This window comes from Coregonus clupeaformis, chromosome 36, assembly GCF_020615455.1.
Source record: "Coregonus clupeaformis isolate EN_2021a chromosome 36, ASM2061545v1, whole genome shotgun sequence".
In the NCBI taxonomy this organism is placed as follows: Eukaryota; Metazoa; Chordata; class Actinopteri; order Salmoniformes; family Salmonidae; genus Coregonus; species Coregonus clupeaformis.
The window spans coordinates 1266409-1294341 of record NC_059227.1 but is presented as its reverse complement, the minus strand read 5'-3'; the positions used below and the strand labels follow the sequence as shown (position 1 = coordinate 1294341).

Here is a 27933-nt window from a genome sequence, read left to right as displayed (position 1 = left end):
TGACGACGAACGCCGAAGCCTGCCTGAACCAGGAGGGGGGGCAGCCTCGGCGGAAGTCGTGACAGTGCTGCAGAATAATTGAAATATATTTGCCAAATTATAGAATTAGGGTGAGTATTGGTAATGTGGGACATATTCAGAAAATTATTTTTCCGCAAACACTTTATAGATTTAATTCTAAATAGCTTAAGAACTCTACTGCACTATTCAAAATAAAAAATTAAGAAATATTAAAACACAAGATGGATGACTATTCTTCAAACACAAATTGTGCGGAGACCACATTTTTTAAGTCGATACTGTCAAATTGGGACACCTTGATTGGCAAAGTAGGACACTTCATTATTTATTGTAAAGAATAAATTGGAGTAATTTCCATATTTTTATGATAAACTTCAATTATTCATACAAATTAAATGTATTAAAACATTATTTATGTATTTTTGTGTAACATTATCATTTATTATTATAATTATTAACATCATCCTCATACTTTATAATTATATGATGTCGCCTATCTGTAATTGTATAGCCTATAAATACAATGAAATTAACTTCATCTAGGCCTATCACCTCAACATTCTCAACACTACACTCTAATGGACATTTTGTAGATGAAATCAGAAAGACCTTACCCCTCAACATTTCAAAGACTGTTTTATTGTCATCAGAGTCAAATACAGCAAAATAAACTTTTATACCTGTATGGTTATGAAAAAAGCTAGCTAGGACTTTTTTATGTTGGTGAGGTAACATCGTTCTAAGTAAAATGCAGCTATGCTCGCTTTTTCTAGCAAGCTAGCTGATAGCAGATTTGAGGAAAATGAAATTGAACATTTGATCCTATTTAGAAAATGGATTTCTGTTAAGAAAACATATATTTCATAATCAGACTACATATTTTTTTCTGCATTAAAATGGCCTAGAGTAGTGTCCCAGTTTGACAGTAGGTGATTGGCGTACTTGGACATATTTAAAAAATGTGAGTAGTAGTAAGAAAACCATTTACAGTCATTTTGAATTACAATTACATCCCATTACAAAATATGTTGTAATGAGACACTGAATATCCTTTCTTAATTTTATATAACCTTAACATTATTTACTTCAGAACCCTATATCATTTTACTTACCATTATGCCTCTAGAGTTGTCATTACACAGGATGCCACACCCACAATGATGTCATCATACCGATTGAACTCATTTTTTATCATCACATACTTCCTCACTAAAACACAAGCATTGATTGTTGGTTATGTTATTGTACACATTCCAAAGATATCCATTACAAAGCTTAAGTGTCCCACCCAACCAATTGGGTACTAGGGGGTAACTAGCCCCCTGTAATTCACATTAAGAACACAAGATTTCACCTAATTATTTTGCCAACACTTTCCCTGGCTGCCACTGCTCTTGCTCAACAACAAAAATTCCACTGTGTCATCACAACTTTTTGAGATATTTAAACAAAACATTTGTGTGGTAAATGTATCAAATTTTTTGAAATTTTGAAAAAGATATATTCCAATGAAGTTAGATCTATAATTGTTTTTTAAATATACAAGTAGGAAAGCCTTACGATAAATAATCCACTTGTTTAGAGATAAATATTTAGATCATTTTTGAGTAAATTAGTAATATGTTGGATGAGGGTGTTGGGGGCAACTCGCTCCACCCCTAGTGGGTAACTGGCCCCTGGGGGCTAGTTACCCCTTTATGGTTATGAATGTGTTTCTACCTGTCATTTAGACAATGACTAGCCCAGATAGTGCTAGTTTATTCTAACTTGCTAGCTAGCAACTTCACTAGCAGTAAATGCTAGCCTGTTAGTGCTAGCTAGCAACCTTACTACGAGATCGTCTGAGGTAAAATACATTAAAAAGATAACATAACTTAATTGCAGTTGTAAATGTTTCCACTAGTGACTGATAGCTTTACAGTTAATGTTACTTTATTGCATTTGGCATCTCTCCCCATGTTTTTGGTCACAGGTGGGCTCATGAGTTGTGCTCCAATTTTACTGGGGATAGCTTTATTTGTGATCAATGTACAAATTAGAATCGTGCAATAGCAGAGTATAAGAGAGTTGCCACATCAATGTTACACTGAATTAATTGGTTAAGTTAGTTATTAAAATGTTATATTCCAATGTTATTTAATGTTATTAGTTATATTCCATTCCAATGTTATATTCCAATGAATATCTTCTTAAATGAATTAAAAACAACTATTGAAAACCTTTTGCTCCTGAATGTGTTTTCAAAGATTGCTGGGATTTAAAATCGTGCACTATTCAAATAATATTTAGTGCAATTGTATATAATGGATTGTATGGAAAAGGAACAACAAAGAAAGAACAAAGAAAATGTATGTGCAGGTGAGTTAAAAAGAAAGACTTTACATCAAATCTCATCATAGTGCAGATATTAATGGTGACATGTGGAACACACCCCCCCCCCCATATTTTATTAAAATAATTAAAATAAGACAACTAGACTTAGATTTTAAGTATTAATTACTAAAGAATGTCTAAATAAAACTGATTAAATTCGTTTTAACACACTTGTGTGAACCCCCCGGTACTTTTTGTAAAACACCTCTTTTCTAAAAACAACATTTCATGAAATAACTAAAAAAGTGTAAACTGTGGCCATTTATTTCCTTTTATAGTTTATTCGCTTAAGCATGACCTTCATTCACATACCAATTTTTTTTCCAAACGTTGCTTTTTTTGTGTCAGCAATTAGACAATGGTCTTGGGGGGGGGCTAGTTACCCCCTAGTACCACACTCCTGTCTCTATAAGTAAATGAAATCATTGAAAATACTACACAAGCATAATTTAGCCACAGAGGATCAATAGCTTATTTTTAAGAATGTGTCATATTATGAGCGCATAGGCCTAGTCTAGTCGGGAATCCCGCAATTGGGCAGCCTGCATGGTAAATATAAAACAGCTGATTGTTGAGTTGTGGCTGTCAATGAACAGCAGGCAGCAGCTTGAAGGTATTTGGCAATATTTCAAAACACAATGGCGGGAAAAATCTGTTTGAATAGGTGAGTGCCACTGGAAAATTGGTGGACTATATTTTCCTCCTCATATTGTAGGCCTAAAATCTGTGTATCCACTCTTTTCATTGGCCTATGCTATTGGTTGTATTTAAGACATGGGTCATTCATTTTATTGATCTCAGTATGTACATTTCAGAGTAGCTTGTCATTTTGATCATTTGTGTGGTATAAAAAAATATTATTGTAATGTCTCCAGTCACGTAAAATGACATAGAATTGCAGGAAATTATTTTATAAACTGCCCTTTTTTTCATGGACCCACAAACCCCTCAGCCCCGGTCTTCAGGACTGAGCCCCAAATGTTATGCAATTCTGGTGATGGCCCTGCTACAGTAGGCTGCATAAAATAGATGAAGGATAAACAACAACATGTAAAGTAGGCTACACGAGCACGTCAAAATGTTTCCATCATAAAAAGCATATTCAAATCCGTAGTACTCCTCAGAAGGGAACTGCGTTCGGATTGCATGGACCACACAGGCAGGTATAGGCACTACCTTTTCCCAAGTGTCCTCTTGCCCACAGGGTGAACTGCCTATAGGCAGTCAATCTGTAAAGATTGAAACAAACATATTAATTAAGAAATTCATGAGGTCCATACAATAGAATTCTTATGATTGTAATCAGAAGTATGGTCATCAGAAAATAGCTAATTATAGATTGTCAGATTGTGTGCGATCTTCGAATGGATGCAAGGTAGGCTACTAATAATAGGCATTAAAAGTGGATTGCTTCACGATCTGTAAAATGTCAACAAACGCAACTGTCATTACAGTAACCAGGAAAAGACTGTAGAGTTGTTGTAAACAACTAGCTAACTATCTTGGCAAATTGTGGGGCGACACAATTCACCAGACTTCACTTAGTTATTTAGCTAGATAGCTGGCTAGCTTTCCTAGCAAACAAACACACTCCCTCTGATTAGTTTTTGTTTACATTCATTGACGTTTATGACCCTATTCAAAAAATCATATTGGATAAAAAAACTAATCCAATTGAAAATCCTATCAGATTTTGGAACCTATCCTATAGGGTAAAATCCTATAGGATAGGTTCCAAAATCTGATAGGATTTTCAATTGGATTAGTTTTTTTATCCAATATGATTTTTTGAATAGGGTCATAAACGTCAATGAATGTAAACAAAAACTAATCAGAGGGAGTGTGTTTGTTTGCTAGGAAAGCTAGCCAGCTATCTAGCTAAATAACTAAGTGAAGTCTGGTGAATTGTGTCGCCCCACAATTTGCCAAGATAGTTAGCTAGTTGTTTACAACAACTCTACAGTCTTTTCCTGGTTACTGTAATGACATTTGCGTTTGTTGACATTTTACAGATCGTGAAGCAATCCACTTTTAATGCCTATGATTTTTCCCGCCATTGTGTTTTGTTTAGGCTACCTGCCCCTCCCAAAGCATAGGCTACTGTACTGACGTTACAAGCTTGATTCAGAAGATGGGGAGAGACATTTTTCATAAGTTAGAGAAGAATGGATTAACTTTTTCAATGCTATTTAAGGATACTATAGGCCTAGTAATCACGTTTCACGTTGGATTTATTAACTACAAAAAGGTAAGATGTGTTTTAATTCTGATGCCGCTCTGCATACATAAGCTTGTTAGCTAGCTAGCTCAAGCTTGTTAGCTAGCTAGCTCAAAGGACATTCAACGTTTCTCAACAGAAGCCACTCCTCCTAGGTATAATTCAGATAATGCATGGCATAAGATGCCCAGCGCTTCAAGCGTCCTCCTCAACCCTCTCTCGCCATCTCCCCACCCACAAATGGTATAATTGACACAGCGAAAGACATGTTAAGCTGTTAGTTTACATCTACGACTAGTGTGGTTGAACATCATAAGACTTGAGCTCAGCATGGAGAATTCAGACTGAGTTAAAGGAATCCTCCGGGATTTTGCTTTATCTACTTCCACAGAGCCAGATGAACTCGTGGATACCATCTGTCTCTGAGTGCAGTTAGAAGGAAGTTAATAACTAGCATTAGCACAATTGCTAACTAGCGTTAGAATTGGCTCACAAAACTACCTCTAACTTCCTTCATACTGGATGCAGGGATAAAAATGGTATCCACACATTTAGTTAATCTGACTCTGGGGAAGTAGATAAAGGGCTTCAATTACAAAATCCCGAAGTATCTCTTTAAGTTTGACTGATAAGGAGAAACATGAGCTCTGAAAAGTACACTTTTTTTTTTTTTGGGTCATTTAGCAGACGCTCTTATCCAGAGCGACTTACAGGAGCAATTAGGGTTAAGTGCCTTGCTCAAGGGCACATCGACAGATTTTTCACCTAGTCGGCTCGGGGATTAGAACCAGCGACCTTTCGGTTACTGGCACAACGCTCTTACCCACTAAGCTACCTGCCGCTTCAGTAGTATTCATTTCATAATGCCTGAATATAACAGCTTTTGAGTCGTGAGATAAGTCCTTCCCTGTGTACCAACAACACACATAAGATCACTTTATATTGTGTCTGAGCTAATAAATGTGGCTGAACTATGTCTCATTTGCTCAGTTAGCATGAAGACTCCATCAGTGCTAAAGTACTAAGGAAACATCCTAAGGAAATGTTCCATTTGGCCCTGCCCCATCCTGGATATGGTGTAGATAGGATAGGCATAAACCTAGCCCATTATTAGACCGCTGATTAATTATTTACAGTGCCTTCAGAAAGTATTCATACCCCTTGACTTATTCCACATTTTGTTGTTACAGCCCGAATTAAAAATTTATTAAATATAAAAAACTAAAATCTCACCCATCTACACACAATAACCGATAATGACTAAGTAAAAACATGTTATAATTATTTTGAGTACATTTATTGAAAATGAAACACAGAAATATCTCGTTGACGTAAGTATTCACACCCCTGAGTCAATACTTTGTAGAAGGACATGTGACAGCGATTATAGCCGTGATTTTTTCTGGGTAAGTCTAAGAGCTTTCCACCCTGGATTGTGCAACATTTGCCCATTATTTTCTTGCCATTTTTCAGGTCTTGCCAAAGATCTTCACGTAGATTTAAGTCAAAACTGTAACTCGGCCACTCAGGAACATTCACTGTATTCTTAGTAACTCCAGTGTAGATTTGGCCTTGTGTTTTAGGTTATTGTCCTGCTGAAATGTGACTTCATCTTCCAGTGTCTGGTGGAAAACAGACTGAACCAGGTTTTCCTCTAGGATTTTGCCTGCGCTAAGCTTAAATTCTCCACAGTCCTTAACGATTACGATTACAAGCATACCCATAACATGATGCAGCCACCACTATGCTTGAAACTATGAGGAGTGGTCCTCAGTAACGTATTGGATTTGCCACAAACATAACACTTTGTATTCAGGACAAAAAGTTAATTGCTTTGCCACATTTTTTGCAGTATTATTTTAGTGCCTTGTTGCAAACAGGATGCATGTTTTGGAATATTTTTATTCTGTACAGGCTTCCTTCTTTTCACTCTGTCAATTACGTTAGTATTGTGGAGTAACTACAATGTTGTTGATCTATCCTATCACAGCCATTAAACTTTGTAACTGATTTAAAATCATGGTGAAATCACTGAGCGGTTTCCTTCCTCTCCGGCAACTGAGTTAGGAAGGACGCCTGTATCTTTGTACTGACTGGGTGTATTGATACACCATCCAAAGTGTAATTAATAACTTCACCATGCTCAAAGGGATATTCAATGTCTGCTTAATTTTTTTTTACTCATCTACCAATAGGTGCCCTTTTTTAAGAGTCATTGGAAAACCTCCCTGTGCTTTGTGGTTGAATCGGTGTTTGAAATTCTGAGGGACCTTAAAGATAATTGTATATGGGGGTACAGAGATGAGGTATTCTTAAAAACAAATAAGTTAAACACTATTATTGCACACAGTATGAGTGCATGCAATTGTGACTTTTAAGTAAATTTTTACTCCTGAATGTATTTAGGCTTGCCATAACAAAAGGGTTGAATACTTATTGACTTAAGACATTTCAGCTTTTAATTTGTAATACATTTGTAAAAATGTCACAAATCAAACATTATCCCACTTTGACATTATGGGGTATTGTGTGAAGGTCAGTGGCAAAAACATATTTTTTATCCATTTAAAATTCAGGCTGTAACACAACTAAATGTGGAAAAACTTAAGGTGTGTGATTACTTTCTGAAGGCACTATAATTAATGAGACAAGGTCTAAGGGCATTCCATAGCAACAGCGTCTGAGATAAGTCATGGTCCAATGACTGTACCTGTTAGCAGCATGTCCCCCGAGTCCAAAGCTACATCCATAATCGGTAGACACCAAAGGGGTAGAAACAAGCTAGCGGACAGGGCTAGGGGTCTAAATGGATCTGAGCCTGACCCTCCTAGTCACCAATCTGTACTGTACAAATGGAGGAAAAGGTGTGACTGCAAATTAAACAACAGCAGATGAAGAGATATCATACTAGCATTTTGTTCAGTAACACCAAGGCCTTGAATGGAAAGAGATTGACAACAAATATACATGCACCTTCACTATACTAAATCAATAGCTTTCTACATGGAAAGCAATTAGTAATATACAAACTTTGCAATATAAAATATTATTTGTAAATAAAGCACTGTATATAAAAATAAGGACTTTAGCCAATAACAAATTCAAGCACATTATCATCAATTGTCTAGGTGTACAATATTGTACTGGATTGAAAACTCCCTTCAAGGTATGTATGTACACATCAAAATGTAATATCCTCAACAGAAATAACAACTTGTTTAAAATACACAGACAGTAGCTATTAAAAATAAAAGGTTTATAAAATGGCACAACTGTAAACATGACATATAGAGCTACAGTGCTTGCTTCTGCTATGAGGTCTCTGTTGTTGTAACCAACGCCACCCTAATGACGGGCCTACATTGCCCTGTTACTTCTATGGCAATTGTGCTTCTTCAATAGGGAGGTTTCATACCCACACAGTTGGCACATGTAACATAGAAAGTAACAAAATGCCTGCTCAAAACGATGCACAGAAGCTAATTATACACTGAGTGTACAAAACATCAGGAACAACTTCCTAATATTGAGTTGCACCCCCTTTTGCCCTCAGAACAGCCTCAATTCGTTGGGGCATGGACTTATAATATAATAATATAATATAATGTCATTTAGCAGACGCTTTTATCCAAAGTGACTTACAGTCATGCGTGCATACATATATATATATTTTTTGTGTATGGGTGGTCCCGGGGATCGAACCCACTACCTTGGCGTTACAAGCGCCGTGCTCTACCAGCTGAGCTACAGAGGACTTCAAGGTGTCGAAAGCGTTACACAGGGATGCTGGCCCATGTTGACTCCAAAGATTCCACAGTTGTGTCAAGTTGGCTGGATGTACTTTGGGTGGTGGACCATTCTTGATACACACAGGAAACTGTTGAGCGTGAAAAACACAGTAGCGTTGCAGTTCTTGACACACTCAAACCGGTGCGCCTGGCACCTACTCCCATACCCCGTTCAAAGGCACTTAAATCTTTTGTCTTGCCCATTCACCCTCTGAATGGCACACATACACGATCCATTTCTCAATTGTCTTAAGGTTTAAAAATCCTTCTTTAACCTGTCTCCTCCCCTTCATCTACACTGATTGAAGTGGATTTAACAGGTAACATCAATATGGAATCATAGCTTTCACCTGGATTCACCTGGTCATGGAAAGAGCAAGTGTTCCTAATGTTTTGTACACTCAGTATATACCGTCAAATTATACAATTGCATGGTACATGTTCAGCATACAAGGTGACTGAAAACTACCAAAGGAAGACATAGCCTACTGGACCAAACCTACTAGGCCATGGTTTGAGGTTGAGTTTGAACTGAAATACTTATTTCATCAGTGTACAGCACTAGATAACACTCACGAAAAGTAGCCAGTCTTTCTCTTCGTGTTGAGACCACCATTCTGTCTGTGTGCCTGCCTGCCTGTTGCTTCCCCTGGCATCTACTCCATCATTGGACTGTAGACAAACATTACTTCCTCCGGAACTCTATCTCAGCTTCCTGTTCCTGTCTGGAGCTAAAAGCTGAGTGAGGCTCGACAACAGCCAACGGCCACTTTAAATAAATGTAACAGAAACCAATGTGACAGACCTATCTATGAAAATTCAGCACCAAAAAGAGACTGACAATATGACAAGGGCCAAGTCATACTTACAATAGGAACTCTACTGCAGCACATATATGTTGAGTAACATATAGTGACATACTACTTTGCCAACTGGTCAGTGTGACATGCTTATGCATAAGAGGACAAATGGACAAACTAATGCAACACCATGTCAGAAATATGACAGTTTGTACAGTGTGTGGTTTTCACATGGACACTTAATAAACATTTCTCTGGCTGGTGGTGTGATGTTCAACAACAAAACGTCCCAGTCTCTGGCTTTTGCTGTTAAATAATCTTAAGGAAGCATTTTTTAGTAGATACAAATCCCCTACACATACAGAACTTAACTAAACCTTTAGCTTAACTACAGACCATAACTTACCAATGTAAAAAATAAACATGTATAAGAAAACAAAAATATAAGACTGGTTCTTGTGTTGTGGTGCTACTCCACCAAGATCTGCTCAGTTTTTATGGGCGTAATGAGGTGGCCTGCGCCGGACGAATCAGAGCCCTGGTCTTTGGGAAACTCCTCCCCCTGCAGCAGCTCCACCCCTGCCTGCCCCTGCAGGCCTGCTACCGCCCCTTGGCTGAAGCACAGGTGCTTGATGACCTCGTTGGGGCTGGAGAAGGTGGTCTCACAGACATTACACTTGTAGGGCCTGGCCGAGCCTAAGTACAGCACCTCCATCTGGCTGGTGTCGTCCCCTGCAGCACACAGCTCCATACTCTGCCGGTCCACCATGGTGTAGGCTTCGGCGCCCTGGCTCAGACACACGTGGCGCGCTGCCTGGTTGGCACGACAGAAGCTCTTGCCACAGGCGCTGCACTTGTAGGGCTTACCCGTGTGTATGTACATGTGCTCTCGCCAGTGGCTCTTCTGGATGAACTTGCGACCGCAGGTGGAGCACTCGTACTTTCTGCGCTTCACCTCGTGGTCCAGGTCAGCACTCTCAAGGTTGTCGATATCCGCAATGTCCGATGGGGGTGGGGTGTTGGCCTGGGACTGATACCCCGTCGCCCACCCCGACGTCGACAACTCAGCTCTGGGAGAGTCCATGTTGGAACCAGAGAGAGGTGCTTGCTCGCTGTCACTCAGCATCTCAACTGTCATGTCAGTGGACGGTTCTCCACCTCCCCTTAGCAGCACCTCCTCTACATCTGGTGTGGTGGCTCCTCCTCCTGGGATGACAGGGGAGTCTGCATCGCTGGGTTCGGCCACCAGGGGGAGCTGGGCCTGGCTGTGCTGCAGGAGATGCTCCCTCAACAGGTTCCTCTGGTTGAAGCGGCTGGCACACAGGTGGCAGGAGTAGTGCTTCCTGAAGGAGGCACTCCTCTTCATGATGCTTGGTTTCACATGGAGAATGGTGTTGGAGTTATCCGGGTAGGGAGCCTCTCCTGTCAGGGTGTCACCTCTATGCTTGTCCTCATACGAGGCCGGATGGCCACTGGTTGAAGCCTCCACCATTTCCTGAAATGAAGAGTCCAGATTGGACGCATGGTTGGCGAACGCCGCTGCTACAGCAGACGTGGACGGATACTTCCCATCAGGGAGGCTGTCCAGGTCAAAGGGCGAGGAGAGCTGGCGTCGAGCAGGCAGCCTGCCGGACAGCGCCACCTGCTGGTCAGAGATCTGAATGCCAAAGAGGGAAGTAGAGAGGGGCATGCTTGGCTCGGGGTGGGAGAAGGCTGTCTGGCTTGCCTCCTGGAGGAGGGGGTAGGCGTGGAGGAACTTGACCCCCTGCTCCAGCCGGGCTGGGTCGATGAGCTGAGGGGCCAGCTTCCCTGTGTACATCAGGTTGAGGAGGTAGCTGAAGATGTCTGGCTGGATGTCGGCTGCCTTCAGGCGGACACAATCACTGAAAAGAGATAGTTAGATATTTATTTATGGTATTAAAACATCTATATATAAAAAATTGGAAACTTCAAAACGTCTTGGGAATTCAAAACACTGATGACGCAAACAATAGCTTTTATTGATCACCAAACATGTACATTGTCCTGTCCTTATTGAGTTGCACATTATTTACTACAACCTTTAGTTGAACTTGTTTGAATAGTCCAAGCAGGACTGGGTTGAGTTTCAACTGACCTTTCTCACAGACATAAATCATTAGTGAACATGGTGTTAGCCTAGCTTAATGTAGCCTACAGGTAGAGGCGTTGCCGTGGTGCTTACCATACCTGTCCTGGTGTATGAAGAGCATTCTGAAGTAGTTGGAGAAGGCGGCCAACACGGCCTTGTGGGCTTTGAAGAAGACATCGCCGATCACGACGGTGCAGTCGCACAGGAAGCCAAACTCCCTCTGAGCGTTGAGCTGCTGCAGGAGCATAAGACCATGTTTGGCCAACTCCATTCTTCAATCTGCACAAAGAAAGGCACAGAGACGAAGACAACAGTCAGTCAGTCGGTTGGTTAGTTTCCTGTCTGGAAGAAGACCACAATGCCACCAAAGAGACATTTCCTCTAGGCTATTTGGTCCTTGAAAAATCATTGGTTATGGTAGCCGATTTAGAACTACTACAAATATACAGCGCAGTCGGAAAGTATTCAGACTCCTTGACTTTTCCCAAATTTTGTTACGTTACAGCCTTATTCTAAAATGGATTAAATACACATTTTTCATCAATCTACACACAATACCCCATAACGACAAAGCAAAAACTTTCTGAATGCACTGTAGGCCTAATTATTCCGTGATTTCATTTCTGATCAGTTTTGATGATGTAGCCACTTTAGTTTGTTTCCAGCCGTTTCAATTGAAGGGTGTTGCGCTAGTCTGTTGCACTTGTTGAGGTAAAACCATGTGCCGTTATTATGAGCAAGACTAAATCGAATGTTGTCTTCAACTGGGTTTTCCATACAAAGTATTCCATTGCAAAGGGAACAAAGGGTTTTTGGTCGCTTTCTCGTTTTAAAACATGAAACAATAACCCTTCAACATCTCAAATGGCGAGACTGACTAGCTACCACATGGACACTTCATTTGTGTGTTTGTGTCGGGAGCATGCCGTCTATTTAGTCACACTATGCCCACATTATTCTGACATATTTTAGAATGTCAAAATGAGAATGTCAATGCATAATAACATTGGGTAAGCCTATTAAAAAATGCTTTATTTTCTTGCAGTAATGCATACTTTTTTGCATACATTTTTGGGGGGAGTTTTTTGTCTTTAGGCTATTACAACAATTAAATGGTCCTTGAAAATAATTAAGTGCTTGGAAAAGGCCTTGAAAGGCCTTGAATTTGACTTGCCAATGTCTGTATGAACCCTGTATAGGCTACTTGCTCAGCCCACAAATGAAATATAAAAATCACCTGCTATTGAAATGATGCGCGCATCATTCACTTTCCTGTCAGATCTTGACCCGGGCCAGTATTTCTTTTCCATTCGGGCCAGTAGCTTTCAGTTGGCACTGGCCCGGTGTGCCACTGGCAAATTTACCTGAATTTCGAGCCCTGCTGTGTGTGGTGCACGTAGTAGAGGTCTTCATGGATCCACGGAATTCTAAATAATGTCACGGGTCTGGGTCGGATCTGATATGATTGTCACAGGTCTCAGGTATGTGTAACTTTAACTGACTTGTCCGGAAGGGCCTGTACAGATTTGAACGTGACAGCAGCAGTCAAAAGAGAGAGAGACATTTGTATAATTTATGCGGCTGCTGTTGCTTTCACGAGTGGAGCGTGGTGCGTGTAGCTTGTTGTTGGCCAATCATAAGTCATTAAAGCGGCAATAGGCATAGAGCCTCCGTGTGTGGCAAAAGTTGAGAGATATCGAATCAAAGGAAGATGGAATTAAAATGCCAGAATTCAAAGTTAAAGGAGAAGGATAGGCTACAAGGACCAGCCAACAGTTAGGCTGCTACATAATATTCAGCCTCAATAATTTTTTTTAGTGTAGGATGATAAAGTTCATGCACTGCAGCCTCAATTAGCCTCCCTAGCTAGCGTTAGCTAGCTTCTCCCGGTTTGATTCAGTAAAGACAGGTACTACGTAATCATATTTGATTATAAATAACCTAGCTATTACAGCTATTAGTTTACTATTTGTATTTATTATGGATCCCCATTAACTGCTGCCAAGGCAGCAGCTACTCTTCCTGTGGTCCGGCAAAATTAAGGCAGTTATACAATTTTAAAAACATTACAATACATTCACAACACAAAGTTTGTGCCCTCAGGCCCCTACTCCACTACCACATATCTACAACACAAAATCCATGTGTATGTGTGTGTACGGTGTGTATGTTATCGTGTCTGTGCCTATGTTTGTGTTGCTTCACAGTGCCCGCTGTTCCATTAGGTGTATTTTTATCTGTTTTTTAAATCTGATTCTACTGCTTGCATCAGTTACCTGATGTGGAATAGAGTTCCATGTAGTCATAGCTCTATGTAGTACTGTGCGTCTCCCATAGTCTGTTCTGGACTTGGGGACTGTGGAGAGACCTCTGGTCCTGAGACAATTGCAATTTTCTTTGCAAAAGTCCCTCTTTGTGGCACCTGACCACACGACTGAACAGTAGTCCAGGTGTGACAAAACTAGAACCTGTAAGACCTGCTTTGTTGATGGTGCTGTTAAGAAGTTAGAGCTGAGCTTTATTATGGACAGACTTCTCCCCATCTTAGCTACTGTTGTATCAATATGTTTTCACCATGACAGTTTATATTCCAGGGTAACTCCCAAGCAGTTTAGTCACCTCAACTTGCTCAATTTCCACATGATTTATTACAAGATTTAGTTGAGGTTGTAGGTTTAGGGTTTAGTGAATGATTTGTCCCAAATACAATGATTTCAGTTTTAGAAATATTTAAGACTAACTTATTCCTGTAGCTCTTTGTTAAGTGTTGCAGTCATTTCAGTCGCTGTAGTAGCTGACGTGTATAGTGTTCAGTCATCCACATACAGTGAGGGAAAAAAGTATTTGATCCCCTGGTGATTTTGTACGTTTGCCCACGATGATCAGTCTCTAATTTTAATGGTAGGTTTATTTGAACAGTGAGAGACAGAATAACAACAACAAAAATCCAGAAAAACACAATTTATAACATTTTTGACATTTTAATGAGGGAAATAAGTATTTGACCCCTCTGCAAAACATGACTTAGTACTTGGTGGCAACACCCTTGTTGGCAATCACAGAGGTCAGACGTTTCTTGTAGTTGGCCACCAGGTTTGCACACATCTCAGGAGGGATTTTGTCCCACTCCTCTTTGCAGATCTTCTCCAAGTCATTAAGGTTTCGAGGCTGACGTTTGGCAACTCGAACCTTCAGCTCCCTCCACAGATTTTCTATGGGATTAAGGTCTGGAGACTGGCTAGGCCACTCCAGGACCTTAGTGTGCTTCTTCTTGAGCCACTCCTTTGTTGCCTTGGCCGTGTGTTTTGGGTCATTGTCATGCTGGAATACCCATCCACGACCCATTTTCAATGCCCTGGCTGAGGGAAGGAGGTTCTCACCCAAGATTTGACGGTACATGGCCCCGTCCATTGTCCCTTTGATGCGGTGAAGTTGTCCTGTCTCCTTAGCAGAAAAACACCCCCAAAACATAATGTTTCCACCTCCATGTTTGACGGTGGGGATGGTGTTCCTGGGGTCATAGGCAGCATTCCTCCTCCTCCAAACACGGCGAGTTGAGTTGATGCCAAAGAGCTTGATTTTGGTCTCATCTGACCACAACACTTTCACCCAGTTCTCCTCTGAATCATTCAGATGTTCATTGGCAAACTCCAGACGGGCCTGTATATGTGCTTTCTTGAGCAAGAGGACCTTGCGGGCGCTGCAGGATTTCAGTCCTTCACGGGGTGGTGTGTTAGCAATTGTTTTCTTGGTGACTATGGTCCCAGCTGCCTTGAGATCATTGACAAGATCCTCCCGTGTAGTTCTGGGCTGATTCCTCACCGTTCTCATGATCATTGCAACTCCACGAGGTGAGATCTTGCATGGAGCCCCAGGCCGAGGGAGATTGACAGTTCTTTTGTGTTTCTTCCATTTGCAAATAATCGCACCAACTGTTGTCACTTTCTCACCAAGCTGCTTGGCAATGGTCTTGTAGCCCATTCCAGCCTTTTGTAGGTCTACAATCTTGTCCCTGACATCTTTGGAGAGCTCTTTGGTCTTGGCCATGGTGGAGAGTTTGGAATCTGATTGATTGATTGCTTCTGTGGACAGGTGTCTTTTATACAGGTAACAAACTGAGATTAGGAGCACTCCCTTTAAGAGTGTGCTCCTAATCTCAGCTCGTTACCTGTATAAAAGACACCTGGGAGCCAGAAATCTTTCTGAGAGGGGGTCAAATACTTATTTCCCTAATTAAAATGCAAATCAATTTATAACATTTTTGACATGCGTTTTTCTGGATTTTTTTGTTGTTATTCTGTCTCTCACTGTTCAAATAAACCTACCATTAAAATTATAGACTGATCATTTCTTTGTCAGTGGGCAAACGTACAAAATCAGCAGGGGATCAAATACTTTTTCCCCCCTCACTGTACATAGACACACTGGCTTTACTCAAAGCCAGTGGCATGTCGTTAGTAAAGATAGAAAAAAGTAAGGGGCCTAGGCAGCTGCCCTGGGGAATTCCTGATTCTACCTGGATTTTGTTGGAGGCTTCCATTAAAGAACACCCTCTGTGTTCTGTTAGACAGGTAACTCTTTATCCTCAATATAGTAGGTGTAGTAAAGCCATAACACATACGTTTTTCCAGCAGCAGACTATGATCGATAATGTCAAAAGCTGCACTGAAGTCTAACAAAACAGCCCCCACAATCTTTTTATCATCATTTGTGTAAGCGCTGTGCTTGTTGAATGTCCTTTCCTATAAGGGTGATGAAAGTCTGTTGTCAATTTGTTTACTGTAAAATAGCATTGTATCTGGTCAAAAACTAATTTTTCCAAAACGTTACCATGTGTTGGTAACAGGCTGATTGGTCGGCTATTTGAGCCACTAAAGGGGGCTTTACTATTCTTAGGTAGCGGAATGACTTTTGCTTCCCTCTAGGCCTGAGGGCACACACTTCCTAGTAGGCTTAAATTGAAGATATGGTAAATAGGAGTGTCAATATCGTCCGCTATTATCCTCAGTATTTTCCATCCAAGTTGTCAGACCCCGGCAGCTTGTCATTGTTGACAGACAAAAATAGTTTTTTCACCTCTTCCACACTCACTTTACGGAATTCAAAATTACAATTTTTGTCTTTCATAATTTGGTCAGATCTACTTGGATGTGTAGGGTCAGCAATTGTTGCTGGCATGTCATGCCTAAGTTTGCTAATCTTGCCAATTAAAAAAATATTAAACTAGTTGGCAATGTCAGTCGGTTTTGTGATGAATGAGCCATCTGATTCAATGAATGATGGAGCGGAGTGTACCTTTTTTCCCCAAAATGTCATTGAAGGTGCTCCAAAGCTTTTTACTATCATTCTTTGTCATTTATCTTTGTTTCATAGTGTAGTTTCTTCTTCTTTTTAATTCAGTTTAGTCACATGATTTCTCAATTTGCAGTACGTTTGCCTATCGGTTGTGCAGCAAGACTTATTTGCCATTCCTTTTGCCTCATCTCTCTCAACCATACAATTTTTCAATTCCTCATCAATCCACGGGGACTTAACAGTTTTTACAGTCATTTTCTTAATGGGTGGGTGCATGCTTATTAGTAACTGGGATAAGCACGAGTTGGCTTGGTTGGTTGCCGTTTGTCTCTCCCGCGCTGCGTCACTTGCTCAGAGTACAGCCCCTCTCCATCCTCTCGCACTTTAACAGCTCCGGTTAATAAAGTAGCGTAAAAATGTACTTTTCTGCTGCTTCCCTCACTCGGATCGGACCTTGTCTGGATCCTACCAGGTCTATAATAAACGGGTCTAGTTGTCCTTGGGTCTGTTTGGAACGGGTTTCTATATTTTAAAATTAAAATGTATGCATATCGAGTCCGGGTGGGAAAGCCCCAGGTTCATTTACGGAACGGTTCCAACTTTTTGGACCCGTGAAGACCTCTAGCGCGTATTGCTATGTCTACCACTTTGTGTAGTCGTTAGCGATGCTAATGATAGCCTAACCATCTTCGGGTAGATGGAAAGGCAATTAAAAGGTAACTACAAAGTAGCCTATGCCTACCTGGCAGAATCATGACCATTTGCATCAATCCAGTGCCCATTGTTTTGAAAACGCATCACAAGTGCGCTACAGAAGCACCACCAGCCAACAACTGTCTGGCTGCTGCACACTTGAATCAAACGGTAGCTACACAAAATGTATTCCATTTTTCGCGGATGTCAAAAATGGTCCCTAGATATTGTTTAAAGCATTGTTGTGGACTTAGAACATCTATTTTTGTTGTTTTTACTATTTAAAAAGTGTGATTTTGAGCAAAAACCTGAAAAATAGAGGGAAATCACAGTCCTATTCCCAGCTTTCTTTTTTTCCCAGTGGTATCGTTTTGGTATCAAGTATATAGTTGTTCAAATTCTGCCCTCTAGAGGATTTCGCAGAAAAGAACACATGGCACTTTAAAATCTGCAATAAATACATTTTGGACTTTATTTTAAATCAATTTAAAAGATGGCTAGTTAATATTAGCCTGGTTCTGTATGGAATGCAGGCACATTATGGGACACAGGCCAGGTTATTATGAATTATAAAGAAATTGGTACGACCAATCATGTGCTGGTGCCACCAACTGAAAGGTTGGTTGCACCAGTGCCACCAGTGGAAAAAATTAGTGTAGAAAGAACCCTGTGTTGATCCCTAAAGAGCACCAAGGGACTGGAGGCTTTTGGGCATCACATGATCAGGTTTATGTACGTCTACACATTCCTGAAGCAAGACTGACTGGTTCCACCCCTCTACCAATGGGAATGGAGAACATACACTACATTACCAAAGGTATGTGGACACATGCTTGTCGAACATCTCATTCCAAAATCAGGGGCATTAATATGGAGTTGGTCCCCCCTTTGCTGCTATAACAGCCTCCACTCTTCTGGGAAGGCTTTCCACTAGATGTTGGACCATTGCTGCAGGGACTTGCTTGCATTCAGCCACAAGAGCATTAGTGAGGTTGGCCACTGATGTTGGCCGAATTAAACCGGGCTCGCAGTCGGCGTTCCAATTCATCCCAAAGGTGATCAATGGGGTTGAGGTCAGGGCTCTGTGCAGGCAAGTCAAGTTCTTCCACACCTATTTCGCCAAACCATTTCTGCATGGACCTCGGTTTGTGCACTGGGGCATTGTCATGCTGAAACAGGAAAGGGCCTTCCCCAAACTGTTGCCACAAAGTTTGAAGCACAGAATCGTCTAGAATGTCATTGTATGCTGTAGCGTTAAGATTTCCCTTCACTGGAACTAAGGGGCCTACGCCCAACCATAAAAAACAGCCCCAGACCAAATTTCCTCCTACACACATTTCCTCCTGCTTTCGGGCAGGTGACGTTCTCCTGGCATCCGCCAAACCCAGATTAGTCTGTCGGACTGCCAGATGGTGAAGCGTGAATTATCACTCCAGAGAACGCGTTTCCACTACTCCAGCGTCCAATGGCGGCGAGCTTTACACCACTCCAGCCGACGCTTGGCATTGCGCATGGTGATCTTAGCCACCACTCCAGCCAACGCTTGGCCATGGAAACCCATTTCATGAAGCTCCCGACAAACATGCAGTTCTTGTGCTGACATTGCTTCCAGAGGCAGTTGGGAACTCGGTAGTGAGTGTTGTAACCGAGGACAGATGATTTTTACGCGCTTCAGCACTCGCCGGTTCCATTCTGTGATCTTGTGTGGCCTACCACTTTGCGGCTGAGCCTGTCAGCAACGGGTCTGGCTGAATTAGCCGAATTCACTCATTTGAAGGGGTGTCCACATACTTTTGTATATATACTGTATGTGTCCAAATCTTTAGTCACACATACAACCTGCAGGTACACACATTCTCTCACTATATCACACAGAAACACCACAACATTCACACAAATCAAGACAGGCCGGGCAGCAGGCACTAGGCTAGCCCTGCCAATATGCTTATTATTTAGCTGGAAACACATTCCAGTTGCTTTCTGCCACACTCCCAGCTAGCAAAACCCTGCTGCAACCTGCTGACTTAGGAGCATATTATTTACATGTAAGCCAACATAAGGAGGGCTGCCTACTCTGGAGTTGTCTGAAGAGATCAAGAGAGCAACTCTCAATCTGGGCCCGGTTTCCTAAAAGCATCTTAAGGCTAAGTTCATCGTTAGAACCTTCGTAGGAGCGTTGTTAAATCTTTGAGCTGTTTCCCAAAAAACATTGTTAGTAAAGTTGCACTTAAAAATGCTTGTTATTTGACACTGGAAAAGTAAGCATTATTGACACTGCAAGGCTGCTGTGTCTGATCTCATGTAGGCCTAACATCTCCTGCTATTGTGAAGTTGATCAAGGCACTTAACCCCCCACAAAGTCACAAAGTAGAACTGCACTTAGTCACGTTGTCAACATGTGGTCAACTCTCCATCTGGAGAGCTCCTGGGTATGCAGGCTTGGCTTTTGATCCAGCCCTGAAACACCCAAGTCTGCTTATCAAGTCCTGTTGAGCAGCTGATGTTTAGGCTACGATATGGGTAGACCAGGGCTTGAACAAAATCATTCACATCCAGTAGCTATCCTGGAGGATGGTTGCCACCCTTGATATAACATATTGCAACATTACAACCAAATACTTTTGTCTTCATACAATTATTCTTTCATTCAATGAATCAGGGATCAAATGGAAAAAGGTAGGCTACTTCAAAGCAAGCTATCTAACTATACATGTTTATATACACTGAGTATACCAAACATTAGGAACACTTTCCTAATATTGAGTTGCCCCCCCCTTTTGCCCTCAGAACAACCTCAATTCGTCAGAGCATGGACTCTACAAGGTGTCGAAAGCGTTCCACAGGGATGCTGGCCCATGTTGACTCCAATGCTTCCCACAGCTGTGTTAGTGTGACACTCTGGCTCCGGAACTTTAGTATTTGAGCCAGGGTGTATTTTGGTATGTTGGGTTTGGGTGTATTTCTATGTTTGCTTTTCTGTTGGCTTCATTTCTAGGTTTGGTCTATGACTCCCAATCGGAGGTAACGAGTGTCAGCTGTCGGCTCGTTATCTCTGATTGGGAGCCATATTTAATCTGAATGTTTTCCTGTGTGTTTGTGGGTTTTTGTTCCAGGTTCAGTCATAGTCACTGTAGGACTTCACTATCGTCATTTGTTTGTTGTTTTCGTGGTTGCCTTTTTATAAATAAAGTCATCATGTTCACTCCACGCGCTGCGTATTGGTCCGTTTCCTCAGACGATCGTGACAGAAAAACCCACCACAAAAAGACCAAGCAGCGTGTCAAGCGGCAACAGGACCTACCTACACAGGATTTATGGACTCCCATAAAGGATTCATGGACATGGGAGGAGATTCTGGATGGTGAGGGGCCTTGGGATCAACCGGGAGAATATCGCCGTCCTCGTGAAGAGCGGGAGGCAGCTAAAGCCGAGAGGCGGCGATATGAGGAGGCAGCACGGAGGCAAGGCTGGAAGCCCGAGAGTACTACCCAAAAAATTTCTTGGGGGGGCTAGAAGGGAGTGTGGCGAAGTCAGGTAGGAGACCTGCGCCTACTCCCTGGACTGACCGTGGAGAGCGAGAGTACGGGCAGACACCGTGTTACGCAGTAGAGCGCATGGTGTCTCCTGTACGCAGGCATAGCCCGGTTCGGTACATTCCGGCTCCACGTATCGGCCGGGCTAGACTGAGCATTGAGCCAGATGTCATGAGGCCGGCCCCACGCATCCGGTCACCAGTGCGTCTCCTCGGGCCGGCTTACATGGCACCAGCCTTACGCATGGTGTCCCCGGTTCGCCTACATAGCCCGGTGCGGGTTATTCCACCTCCCTGTACTGGTCAGGCGACGGGGAGCATACAACCAGGTAAGGTTGGTCAGGCTCAGTGCTCAAGGGAGCCAGTACGCCTGCACGGTCCGGTATTTCCGGCACCACCTCCTGTCTCCAGTCCAGTACCACCAGTGCCTACACCACGCACTAAGCCTCCTGTGTGTTCCCCGAGTCCTGTGCGTCCTGTTCCTGCTTCCCGCACTAGCCCTGAGATGCGTGTCCTCAGCCCGGTACCTCCAGTTCCGGCACCACGCATCAGGCCTACGGTGCGTCCCCAGGGCCAAGCATGCCCTGTTGCTTCTCCCCGCACTAGCCCTGAGATGCGTGTCCTCAGCCCGGTACCTCCAGTTCCGGCACCACGCATCAGGCCTACGGTGCGTCCCCAGGGCCAAGCATGCCCTGTTGCTTCTCCCCGCACTAGCCCTGAGATGCGTGTCCTCAGCCCGGTACCTCCAGTTCCGGCACCACGCACCAGGCCTACGGTGCGCCTCAGACGGCCAGAGTCTGCCGTCTGCCCAACGGGGCCTGAACTGTCCGTCTGCCCAACGCCGTCTGAACTGCCCGTCTGCCCAACGGCGCCTGAACTGTCCGTCTGCCCAACGCCGTCTGAACTGCCCGTCTGCCCAACGGGCGCCTGAACTGCCCGTCTGCCCAACGCCGTCTGAACTGTCCGTCTGCCCAACGCCGTCTGAACTGCCCGTCTGTACTGAGCCTGCAAAGCCGCCCGTCTGCCATGAGCCTTCAGAGCCGTCCGCCAGACCGGAGCCGCTAGAGCTCTCCGCCAGACAGGATCAGCCAGAGCCTTCCGCCAGACAGGATCAGCCTGAGCCTTCCGCCAGACAGGATCAGCCAGAGCCTTCCGCCAGACAGGATCAGCCAGAGCCTTCCGCCAGACAGGAGCAGCCAGAGCCTTCCGTCAGACCGGATCAGCCAGAGCCTTCCGCCAGACAGGAGCAGCCAGAGCCTTCCGCCAGACGGGATCAGCCAGAGCCTTCCGCCAGCCATGAGCAGCCAGATCCGTCAGCCAGCCATGAGCAGCCAGATCCGTCAGCCAGCCATGAGCAGCCAGATCCGTCAGCCAGCCATGAACAGCCAGATCCGTCAGCCAGCCATGAGCCGTCCAGCCAGGATCCGCCAGAGCCGTCCAGCCAGGATCCGCCAGAGCCGTCCAGCCAGGATCCGCCAGAGCCGTCCAGCCCGGATCCGCCAGCCAGCCAGGATCCGCCATTCAGTCCGGAGCTGCCCCTCAGTCCGGTGCTGCCCCTTAGTCAGGTACTGTCCCTTAGCCCGGTGCTGCCCCTTAGTCCGGTGCTGCCCCTTAGCCCGGTGCTGCCCCTTATCCCGGTGCTGCCCCTTATCCCGGTGCTGCCCCTTAGTCCGGTGCTGCCCCTTAGTCCGGTGTTGCCCCTTAGTCCAGGTGGGGTTAGTTGGAGGGTGGTCATTGGGAGGAGGCTACTGAAGCAGGTTGTGACTGTGGTGGGGTGGGGATCACGACCGGGGCCAGAGCCGCCACCGTGGACAGACGCCCACCCAGACCCTCCCCTAGACTGGATGCTGGTGCGCCCGGAGTTCGCACCTTTAGGGGGGGGTACTGTGACACTCTGGCTCCGGAACTTTAGTATTTGAGCCAGGGTGTATTTTGGTATGTTGGGTTTGGGTGTATTTCTATGTTTGCTTTTCTGTTGGCTTCATTTCTAGGTTTGGTCTATGACTCCCAATCGGAGGTAACGAGTGTCAGCTGTCGGCTCGTTATCTCTGATTGGGAGCCATATTTAATCTGAATGTTTTCCTGTGTGTTTGTGGGTTTTTGTTCCAGGTTCAGTCATAGTCACTGTAGGACTTCACTATCGTCATTTGTTTGTTGTTTTCGTGGTTGCCTTTTTATAAATAAAGTCATCATGTTCACTCCACGCGCTGCGTATTGGTCCGTTCCTCAGACGATCGTGACAGAAAAACCCACCACAAAAAGACCAAGCAGCGTGTCAAGCGGCAACAGGACCTACCTACACAGGATTTATGGACTCCCATAAAGGATTCATGGACATGGGAGGAGATTCTGGATGGTGAGGGGCCTTGGGATCAACCGGGAGAATATCGCCGTCCTCGTGAAGAGCGGGAGGCAGCTAAAGCCGAGAGGCGGCGATATGAGGAGGCAGCACGGAGGCAAGGCTGGAAGCCCGAGAGTACTACCCAAAAATTTCTTGGGGGGGCTAGAAGGGAGTGTGGCGAAGTCAGGTAGGAGACCTGCGCCTACTCCCTGGACTGACCGTGGAGAGCGAGAGTACGGGCAGACACCGTGTTACGCAGTAGAGCGCATGGTGTCTCCTGTACGCAGGCATAGCCCGGTTCGGTACATTCCGGCTCCACGTATCGGCCGGGCTAGACTGAGCATTGAGCCAGATGTCATGAGGCCGGCCCCACGCATCCGGTCACCAGTGCGTCTCCTCGGGCCGGCTTACATGGCACCAGCCTTACGCATGGTGTCCCCGGTTCGCCTACATAGCCCGGTGCGGGTTATTCCACCTCCCTGTACTGGTCAGGCGACGGGGAGCATACAACCAGGTAAGGTTGGTCAGGCTCAGTGCTCAAGGGAGCCAGTACGCCTGCACGGTCCGGTATTTCCGGCACCACCTCCTGTCTCCAGTCCAGTACCACCAGTGCCTACACCACGCACTAAGCCTCCTGTGTGTTCCCCGAGTCCTGTGCGTCCTGTTCCTGCTTCCCGCACTAGCCCTGAGATGCGTGTCCTCAGCCCGGTACCTCCAGTTCCGGCACCACGCATCAGGCCTACGGTGCGTCCCCAGGGCCAAGCATGCCCTGTTGCTTCTCCCCGCACTAGCCCTGAGATGCGTGTCCTCAGCCCGGTACCTCCAGTTCCGGCACCACGCACCAGGCCTACGGTGCGCCTCAGACGGCCAGAGTCTGCCGTCTGCCCAACGGGGCCTGAACTGTCCGTCTGCCCAACGCCGTCTGAACTGCCCGTCTGCCCAACGGCGCCTGAACTGTCCGTCTGCCCAACGCCGTCTGAACTGCCCGTCTGCCCAACGGCGCCTGAACTGCCCGTCTGCCCAACGCCGTCTGAACTGTCCGTCTGCCCAACGCCGTCTGAACTGCCCGTCTGTACTGAGCCTGCAAAGCCGCCCGTCTGCCATGAGCCTTCAGAGCCGTCCGCCAGACCGGAGCCGCTAGAGCTCTCCGCCAGACAGGATCAGCCAGAGCCTTCCGCCAGACAGGATCAGCCTGAGCCTTCTGCCAGACAGGATCAGCCAGAGCCTTCCGCCAGACAGGATCAGCCAGAGCCTTCCGCCAGACAGGAGCAGCCAGAGCCTTCCGTCAGACCGGATCAGCCAGAGCCTTCCGCCAGACAGGAGCAGCCAGAGCCTTCCGCCAGACGGGATCAGCCAGAGCCTTCCGCCAGCCATGAGCAGCCAGATCCGTCAGCCAGCCATGAGCAGCCAGATCCGTCAGCCAGCCATGAGCAGCCAGATCCGTCAGCCAGCCATGAACAGCCAGATCCGTCAGCCAGCCATGAGCCGTCCAGCCAGGATCCGCCAGAGCCGTCCAGCCAGGATCCGCCAGAGCCGTCCAGCCAGGATCCGCCAGAGCCGTCCAGCCCGGATCCGCCAGCCAGCCAGGATCCGCCATTCAGTCCGGAGCTGCCCCTCAGTCCGGTGCTGCCCCTTAGTCAGGTACTGTCCCTTAGCCCGGTGCTGCCCCTTAGTCCGGTGCTGCCCCTTAGCCCGGTGCTGCCCCTTAGCCCGGTGCTGCCCCTTATCCCGGTGCTGCCCCTTAGTCCGGTGCTGCCCCTTAGTCCGGTGCTGCCCCTTAGTCCGGTGTTGCCCCTTAGTCCAGGTGGGGTTAGTTGGAGGGTGGTCATTGGGAGGAGGCTACTGAAGCAGGTTGTGACTGTGGTGGGGTGGGGATCACGACCGGGGCCAGAGCCGCCACCGTGGACAGACGCCCACCCAGACCCTCCCCTAGACTGGATGCTGGTGCGCCCGGAGTTCGCACCTTTAGGGGGGGGTACTGTGACACTCTGGCTCCGGAACTTTAGTATTTGAGCCAGGGTGTATTTTGGTATGTTGGGTTTGGGTGTATTTCTATGTTTGCTTTTCTGTTGGCTTCATTTCTAGGTTTGGTCTATGACTCCCAATCGGAGGTAACGAGTGTCAGCTGTCGGCTCGTTATCTCTGATTGGGAGCCATATTTAATCTGAATGTTTTCCTGTGTGTTTGTGGGTTTTTGTTCCAGGTTCAGTCATAGTCACTGTAGGACTTCACTATCGTCATTTGTTTGTTGTTTTCGTGGTTGCCTTTTTATAAATAAAGTCATCATGTTCACTCCACGCGCTGCGTATTGGTCCGTTTCCTCAGACGATCGTGACAGTTAGGTTGGCTGGATGTCCTTTGGATGGTGGACCATTCTTGATACACCCGGGAAACTGTTGAGCCTGAAAAACCCAGCAGCATTGCAGTTCTTGATACAAACCGGTGCGCCTGGCACCTACTACCATACCCCGTTCAAAGGCACTTCAATATTTTGTCTTGCCCATTCAACCTCTGAAAGGCACACATACACAATCCATGTCTCAATTGTCTTCTTTAACCTGTCTACTCCCCTTCATCTACACCGATTGAAGTGGACTTAACAAGTGACATCAGTAAGGGATCATAGCTTTCACCTGGATTCACCTGGTCAGTCTATGTCACAGAAAGAGCTTATAATAGTGCCACATATAGACCAATCGGTAACATTATCTTTGACCAAGTTACTCATGTCCTCTAGTTTCTGTGTGCCAAATTATTTAAAAAACATACCAATCTATGCTTGAGTTATTTGACCATGTCAAGGGAACCCCTAATAGGCTGCCTCAAAATTTGGAGCCATATGGTGATAAAATCTCTATAGGCGCTGATCCGTCATCAGTATTGGTAAGATTTGAATGGAGCAGCGCTGCCTTTCTTTCGATCCTATCAGTATTGACACATGCTCCAACTATGCACTTAGCGAACGTTCTTTCTGTGTGGTGTTTTGGGAAACGCATGTTACATCTTCGGCCGTTAATTGAATGAAAACACTGCAGGCAAATGTTGCAGCAGTATTGACAAATATGCATTCTTGCAAATACAGTAGCCTGCCTATTATTATCATTATCAGAAAATACCATCCTGATATTTTGTGTAGGTTCAGACATCCAGCAGTCAACTTGTAAGACCTGTGTTACTAAATAATTATGAATGAGTCATTTGGCAATAGTAAACCTTTGGGCATTCATTCAACAACTAGGAATCTGGCAACAAAAAAGAACCATGTGTTCATAGTAGCCCAACTATGTGTTTGTAAGAAAGCGCCGCCCCTAATGTAGACACGTGGAACAGACGGTTAAGGCTAGAAGAGATCCAGCTTTTGTCAAATTAACGTCAGATTTTAGTTTTCATAGCCGGTTAGGAGAGGTTGCACTGCAGGTTAGGAGAATTGACTTAGCAGGTTAGGGAAATTAGGTTAAGATTCTAACAAAAGTGTTAGGGTTAGCTAAAATGCAAAAAAAAGTATACTTTTGAAGTTAATCATGACCGAACGGACCGATATCTCGCAGACTGAAACCACTTCCACAGTACGTTCTCGTCCTAAACAGAAAGTAACCCTAACAAACCGAACGTGAAAGCTTATGCTGGTATGTCTACTTTAGCCATAGACCCACGCCAAGGCAAGTAACATAATGATTTTAATCGGTCTCATTTAGGACCCCGCCGGGGTGGTCACCGAATACATTTCTTAAACTTAAAAATTACCGATTTGAAAACGTATATAAATTATAGCAGCGTATGTCGGTATACAAAATGAAACGAAGTGCGGGGAGCCTTACCCTTTTACTCTGCTTGAATCCGTGTTGTTGTTTGTTACCCGGGGACTTGTCAGTTGGGCTCGCAGCTGCTCTGTTCCTCTTAAGCAGCATTGGCGGCGATGGTCGTCGGTGTTTTCCGGTCGGGTTACGTTACAATCACATGACAATGTAAAAGCACTTAAAAACAGCAATTCGTTGAACGGACAGGGCGCCTGACAAATTCTCGTGGGGAACGGTAACCGGCGTGTGTCCCTCTGAATAGAGAATTGTATCCACTTAGTACGTTACATTAATGCGACATCGACTGTAATGTTAGGGCGAGCACTGTCATTATTTATTCAATCTCTGGTTAGGGCACGTTAAACATAAACCGATTTAGGGGTTAAATAGCCATAGGTCGCCCTCCCCACCCCCACACAAACAGATAACGTAGCCTACAATCGTGACTGCAATGGCATTTTCATTTTCGGTTGGGAGCGAACAAGAAAGAGCTTCCTGTAAACAAATGGATTTACCGCGGTGAGTCTATGGCAACAGTGGCGAAGCAGTTGTTCGTGTCCAGATTTCAATATTTGGTGGAATTAATGGTTGGCTAGTTACTTTTGATTCAATTGGTAAATTAGAATTATGTTGTTTCTCAAAGGGCGGGAGGGCAACGAATGACTTAACTTTTTAATGTAATTTTCGATATTTTGTTTAGGCTATGTTGATAGCCTAAATGTTTTTAAAAAATCAGACTGTAATTTATTAGACCTGCGTGGCTACCCTGAATAAAATATTTACAAACACACTTTATCACCAGACCATCAACTCATTATAGGATTAATTGCATTCCATGTTTCATGGTACAGAACATATCTGACTTGGGGAGAAATTACTTTTAGCCATTTATGTATGATTATGGGTGTTTTTTTTTTTTTTTTTTTTTCACCTTTATTTAACCAGGTAAGCCAGTTGAGAACAGG

General features: G+C 44.7%; 1 protein-coding gene across 5 annotated transcripts; it reads right to left on the bottom strand.

Moving 5' to 3' along the window:
* On the bottom strand, positions 1 to 27718 carry LOC121552616 (zinc finger and BTB domain-containing protein 2). 5 transcript variants are annotated; one of them, XR_005997272.2, is made up of 5 exons: positions 26990 to 27718; positions 11409 to 11589; positions 8977 to 11083; positions 7323 to 7456; positions 1 to 3623 (listed from the first exon to the last, which is right to left on the bottom strand). XR_005997272.2 is itself a non-coding variant. In XM_041865581.1 (3 exons), exons 2-3 carry the CDS (start codon positions 11579 to 11581, stop codon positions 9670 to 9672), a joined length of 1587 nt encoding a protein of 528 aa, XP_041721515.1. In that variant the 5' UTR covers positions 11582 to 11589; positions 26990 to 27718; the 3' UTR covers positions 8739 to 9669. The 5 variants fall into 5 exon arrangements, 1 of the variants encoding a protein (XP_041721515.1); XR_005997271.1 differs by lacking the exon at positions 1 to 3623 and having other exon boundaries at positions 7179 to 7456; XR_005997273.1 differs by lacking the exon at positions 1 to 3623 and having other exon boundaries at positions 7179 to 7451.
* Positions 27719 to 27933: the final 215 nt, after the last annotated feature.